Source organism: Primulina tabacum, unplaced genomic scaffold (genome assembly GCF_025594145.1).
Source record: "Primulina tabacum isolate GXHZ01 unplaced genomic scaffold, ASM2559414v2 Contig776, whole genome shotgun sequence".
In the NCBI taxonomy this organism is placed as follows: domain Eukaryota; kingdom Viridiplantae; phylum Streptophyta; class Magnoliopsida; order Lamiales; family Gesneriaceae; genus Primulina; species Primulina tabacum.
The window spans coordinates 48,958-55,946 of record NW_027459904.1 but is presented as its reverse complement, the minus strand read 5'-3'; the positions used below and the strand labels follow the sequence as shown (position 1 = coordinate 55,946).

The 6,989-nt window shown below is 32.2% G+C and overlaps 1 protein-coding gene across 1 annotated transcript; it reads right to left on the bottom strand.

The window, feature by feature from the left end:
- Positions 1–145: 145 nt before the first annotated feature.
- On the bottom strand, positions 146–978 carry LOC142534985 (uncharacterized; the record flags this gene model as incomplete). Its single annotated transcript, XM_075641631.1, has 3 exons — positions 871–978; positions 420–777; positions 146–307 (listed from the first exon to the last, which is right to left on the bottom strand). Coding segments are annotated over exons 1-3 (628 nt in total), but the record flags the coding sequence as incomplete, so codon positions are not given.
- Positions 979–6,989: the final 6,011 nt, after the last annotated feature.

Sequence of the window (6,989 nt, the reverse complement as noted above, 5' to 3'; positions counted from 1 at the left end):
TCCCGATGGCACAAAATACTATAGTGGAGGGGTTCAAAAGATGGAACAACATTCAAAGAGCGCCATAAAATTTCAGACATAAAGGAATGCGTAGCACCAGTGTCAATCAATGTAATAGCGGCCTTGCCTGAAATTAAGATAGTACCTAATTTAACAGAAGAATCAGGATTTGCGCCTTCTTTAGTCATTGTGAATATTCTGCCTTGAACCCTATCTTTCCCTTTCTCACCCTTCACTGGACAATTTTTTATAACATGTCCAACACCTCCACAACGAAAGCATCGACTACTTCCAACCAAGCACTCACCTGTATGCATTTTGCCACATTTTGGACATACATGTTGATCATATGTAGGCGGTGGCATAGGAGCTTTGGGTTGATTCTCCTCTTTTTTCTTTGCCTCTGAACTTGCCCTTACCTTTCCATCCGGGTCTTTGGCCTTTAGTAGAAAAATCTTGGCTCTTCAACTGTCTTTCTCTTTCAATTTCCTTCTCGTCCTGCTCGGCCATCCTTGCTTTTTCAACAATCTCTTTATAAGAAGCAGCTTTAGACATTCGAACGTCTCTTTTAATTTCAGCTCGGACACCTCTAAGAAAATGCTCGCCATTTTCGATGTCATTGCTGGCCAGATATGGGGCAAACTGACACCCCTCTTCGAATTTGAGAATATACTCTTGCATTGACATGTTTCCTTGCTTCAGTTCTAGAAATTCCTTCACTTTCTGACTTCGAACATCTCGAGGAAAATATTTGTCGTAGAATAAATCTTTAAACTCCTGCCACTTGAGTGCCGAGACATTAACTGATATCTTGGTGGCGTCCCATCAAATCCTCGCCGTCTTGGTCAGTAGAAAAATGGCACAGCTGACTCGATCTTTATCTTCAAATTGAAGATAATCATAAATAGCCTCCACAGCTTTGACCCATTCCAAGGCGACCATGGGATCAGTGCTACCATCAAATTCTAGTGGCTTCATCTTACGAAATCTTTTGTATGCGCCTTCACTACTGGGCTCGGGTCTGACTTGCTCTCTCTCTCTCCCTCGCCCTGTATTCTACATCTGCAAGAGCTGCTGAATTTGCTCGCCATGTACCTTGGCCTGTTCTTTCAGTAACTTGCTAAATTCACCAACCACTCTAGATGATGAACTATCCTCCCCTTCTGGTGCTTTATGCTTAGGCGGCATGATCATATGATACATATTAGTTTAAAACCATTTTCAAATATAACATATCATAATTATTGAGGCTACACATTCATATTATATCAAATGATGCAGGTACATATATACCGAATTGTCGACAGCAGAGAAAGTCATATGCCAAATCATTGGTCCGAAAAATCTCGGCTCTGATACCACTAAATGTAACACTCATGACTAAATTACATAATCAGTGTGAAAGATTTGAAATATAATTTGGAGAAAATGTGTTATTTAAAAAAAAATTGGGCAGCATCTCCCCACAAATAGGACATGCCACATGTCTCAAGCAACACATAAAATACATACAAAAGATTTTCATATTCATCAGATACCATTTAATATAGTATCTACACATATTTCTAATTCAAATACCAAAACAATGTTTCCCAAAATAACCAAAAGCTTAACATATCAAAATAGCATCCAAACCACTATCTCCAAAGTTTGGCATATTCCTTTCTCTCGCTTCGACAACTCAGGGATGATCAGTCTTTCTTACCTGTGCCTGCATCACATGAACATAACTGGAATGAGTATAAAATTCAACAAATGGAATCAATACTAACAAGATACATATATATATATTATTGTAAAACATAAAATGAATAGCCTCAATTTCATTTTCTTGAAAACATTATCCATTTCATTCATAAACGTCGAATCATCATTAATATCACCCGTCAAGAATCATAATACAACAATACATAGGGATGATATTTATTTCATTGATTAACTGAAGAATTGATAGTTCTTATAAGATAGTTCATTCATTGCTAACCCTCTTCGTAAAAACGAATCTTATAGGAGGGACACGTACCTCTGCATAAAATGCATCTTATAAGAGAGCACATGTTTTCATCGTTAATTGGCCAATTACATTGCGAATTTAGAATTGCCAGAGACAACACCGCTACTATCACTATCAATCCAATCATTCAATCATATAAAACTTCATTCAAGCATTTTATCGAACATCTTAGAGGCATCTTGTAAAGTTTAACTCCTTTTATTCAAAATGCATATAATTGCACTACCATATATACATATTTACATATATATATCATGAATGAAATTTGAAAGGAGTTAAATCATAAAATCATCAAAACACATACATATAGGATCATGTGATGCATTTAAGAAATGATTCCACTTACAACACTTGGAGCACTTGATTTCCTAAACCTTGATGGTGAACCTACAATAATAAACCCAAGAACTAACCATCAACACTCAAATAACAACATTAGATGACCATTTAATCCAATACATCAATCACAACTATCATGCCCTAACCCCACCATCTTCAATAACTCAAGAACAAGAAGAAAATCCACTTACCTTTGTCCCTTTCACTAAAAAGATGAAGTTCCAACTCCAGATTAAAGATTAATTGCTTGATTGAATAAGAGAAGAAGATGATGATGAAGAACCCTAGCTAAGAATCGATGGAGAAGAGAAAGGAGGAGAAGGGCAATGAGAAAAATGAGAGTCTCAACCGATTTTATGCCTAAAAATACCCAAAACACGTTTTGTACTGTGCTGGGCACTCAGGCGGTCATAAACTACCGCCCTAGCGCGGACTATACTTTCCAAGACCAAAATTTCAGAACCAGTGGCGCTCGAGCGTTCATTTCTTACCACTTGGGCGTCGCTCTACGCACAGCCGCCTCAAAGATCGCCTCCGAAACGCCTCTTCCCATCATAATTTGGAAAAGTGGTATACATGAAAGTTGTAGCTATATGTCTTGGCTTGAATCTCCAATTAGGCTCATGTCATTTGAAGGCCTGAGTAAAGAGTTATGCTCAATCTCCCAACATGTGTCACTTGAGGAACGACGACACACACTACAAACTTTGGGGCGCTTTTGGCTTGTCTTCCACAATGATTTGCACAAACTCAAAACATGAAAGTTATAGCCTTATGTCTTATCTTTTTAATGAAAGTGGCCTCACATCATTTGGATCAAAATACAAAACATTATGCTAAAAACCACAACTACTGTCACATTTTCATACTGTTTTAGCACTTCCATTACCTACTTAGCTAAAGATCAGCTTTCTATTCTACCCATACATTCTCTGTTTCATTCTATATCATTCAATACCATTCATATCATATCTTGAAACCATAAACCATCACCATTACATCACATATCCCCAAACGATCATCATAATAAACCATAAAAGGAATAATGACCATACTTAATCATAATCATTACCTTACATCATATGCATACGAATGTCTGGGCGTTACAAAAATTGTGTGATTTCGTATTATATTTTTATTTCTTAAGGTTTTATTAAAGGATTTTTCATGATGATTTTGAGGCACCATTTTTTCCTTTGTGTGTTTTTTTAAAATATAAAATATTTATGAAACCATGACATTAATAAGGCGCCTTCTCTTTATTTGAAAAAAATATTGAAAAATTTATAAAAAATTTGAATAATATGAGTTAGTATTTAATTTGAGAGTGATTTATGCTTTTTGTTGCTCGTATATACTTCATTTTCTTTGTTATTGTACTAAATAAATTATTTTTGAACTTTGAGTTATCATTTTTTATGGAAGTTGTTTGTGTCATGAATTTTTTAAATTCGTTTTGTTTAGTATTGTTGGCGGCAATTGATTTTTCTGATATTCTATTATTTGTCTTGTTGTTTATATGAGAATATGCATGAGAGTACACCAATCAAAGTCACATATTTGGGTCTTATGTTCTACGAAGAGGGTAATATATGATTTCTGTGAATTATTTAATTTATTGGTTCTTCATACATGTAATTAAGAAATGAATCAAATTTTGAACAAAAAATTTATGACAAACATAATGGATGAAAAAACATGTTAAAAAAATAATGTTGCGTATTACTATGTCCCTATTTCTGTATGATATAATTCAAAACACATTTTTTTAGATATTTGAAATTATGTCGAACTAAGTGACATGAAACATATACATATATATTTGAAGGCGTATTTAAAGCAAAATATTAAGATAAAAAATGATTCATGCTTAAATTTCAACGTAGCACAATGAATAAGAAATTAGAAAATTGTATGTGTAAACCTTTAAGGGTTATATAGTGATTATGTTGATACTTCATGGTTTGCAACATATAGATACCATATAAATATCAATATTTATCAAAGAATATACAAAAAGAAAAATTTCTTCATTCAGAAAAAGAAATATATGAAAAAAATGTGTATAATTCTCATTCTATTTTTAATAGTATGAGAACAATTCTAAAACTTTGTTGACACAATAGATCAATTTTGTGCATTTTTAGTAAATTAGGACATTGAGCCGGTTGCACTTTATTTCTTCCAAAATTATCTCGATCGATTTCGAGGTGGTAAGAGGTTGTTTTTGTCTATTATTTTAGTTAAAGTGGCTAACAAATTAATTCATGAGATATATGATGGTAACATAGAGAACTACTCGCCAAATAAATTAACTTAGCCGAATAGTGAAATTCAAATTGAATTATACAATATTTCATCAAATTAATTTTGTCTATTATAAGATGCTCATGAAATATAAACAATTGTATTATTAGATGAGATATTGAATAAGACAAATACTTTGATATATATATATTTGAATGATATCTCATATACATATCTTAATTACGTTATTCGTGTCCTTCTCAAGATTTTTAAAATACAATAATTAATTTTGTATGTCGTTCCACAATATATGTTGGGTGCAATAATTGTCCCTGCTTGGTAGAGCGATAGAACCGTTGTGCTTGAGCTGCTGTGCGGTTTAAAAGATTTGAGTTGCACCATTACCACCAGCTATAGCTTTTGGTAAAGCGCTTGCAATTGGTATCAGAGCAAAGGTCACGGGTTCGATTCCCATTGATTGCAAGGAGTGCAATTATTGGAAGAGAGATTGTTGGGTGCAATAATTGTCCCTGCTTGGTAGAGCGATCGAACCGTGATGCTTGAGCTGCTGTGCGGTTTAAAAGATTTGAATTGCACCATTACTACCAGCTATAGCTTTTGGTAAAGCGGCAAGCGTTCGGTCCTACAATATATAAAATATTATAAAACAAAATGTAAACTCGATACAATAAAATTTGTTTTGTTTATGAGATTGAAACTATATCATCCCCACGATATGATGCACGAAATCATTGTTCCAAATCTTCTAAAAAATGAATAACGAAATGACTTTCCTGAATTGCGTCAAATTAAACGATGACACAGTTCTAAGGTATAGTCATTTGAAAATATTTTCAAGTTTTTCTCACACTGATTGAGAAATAATTGTTTAAAATTTATTAAACTTATAGTTATATGTTGATAATATTGATACTAAATAAATAAAAATGATATTACAAATATCACGATGTTTGAAGAAATTGCAGCATCATTCATTGGTTATGTTGTTGAAGAATATATATGTTATACATACTTTTAGTCACAAGTAAAAATCAATCACGACTAAAAACAATATTTATTCTTATGAGTTATAGTTGATGATTGTCAAAAACTGAAAAATTATTCAACAATAAAATAAATATTTGGAAAATAAGATTACTGGATAAAAACAATGTAGAAAACCGAAAAAACGTCCTGATAGGGGAGTAAACTACGAGCATGTCATATCCCAGGTGAGGATTTTAAATAACATAATAGATATTAAAGACGATCATATATATACTTGCTGAGTATATCAAAATGGTTATATGTATATTATAACAAACTACGACAAAGAGTTGTTAAGTTATCAAAATCAACCAAGAAGTATATTGAAAAGTGTACGTGGATAAGATAACTTCTCCGATTCATATACCGACTATGATCATGATTTTTGATTTTGTGGTTTGGTTTGTTTCAATTAATAAATGTTATTAGTTATATTTTAATTCATTTAAATATTATCAAAATTTCGTACTTATATTTCCAGCAATTAAGTTGCTCACGTGCAATATATGAATAATAATGTTACGTGCCGAAATAAAACTAAGGTTTGAATATTTATTTGAAATTTTCTCTTGTTTTATTTGCAAAGTACATGGACTTAGCTATGTTGAAGAAAAAACTTCGAAATTACTTGTTTCAATCAAGTCAAATTAATTATTAGAAAATCACTATTATCACCAATATTTTACATACTGCACATGAAGTGTTTTTTTGTATCATATCGTACATCTCTAAGGGAAAATAAATTAGACAAGATCAAGCAATATTTTTTATTTTAAATTTTACTCTTTTCTTCTTCAACAAGCCCTCCCCTACTTTATAAATCTGCTTATCAAACTTCTTATTTTACACGATATTGGTTATGCATCTTTCATATATTAGTATGTGAAAAAGCCTTGGAATTAAATTTTGGAGTTAAGGTATTTTTGTTCTTGTGGACATAATTATTTATTTTCATAGTTTTATTTAATATTTGGTGTTGAAAATACAAATTTACTAAGTTCATTTTTGGCAAAAACTTGTGTGAGACGATATTACAGGTCGTATTTTGTTAGACAGATTTCTTATTGGGTCATCCATGAAAAATTATTTATCTTTTATGCTAAAAATATTACTTTTTATTGTAAATATCGGAAAAATTAACTTGTCTCACATATAAAGATACGTGAAACCGTCTCACAACATACCTACTTTTCATTTTAATATAACACCAAGATTCAAATTTGAAATGAAATTTCATGTTCGATATACTAAATAAAATGAAAGGATGGTGTAGTAATTTGAAGAAAGCAACTGAATGCTTTTTCCTCCTAACCTTTCTCCCGCTGTCTGTTGGTGCTTTGCT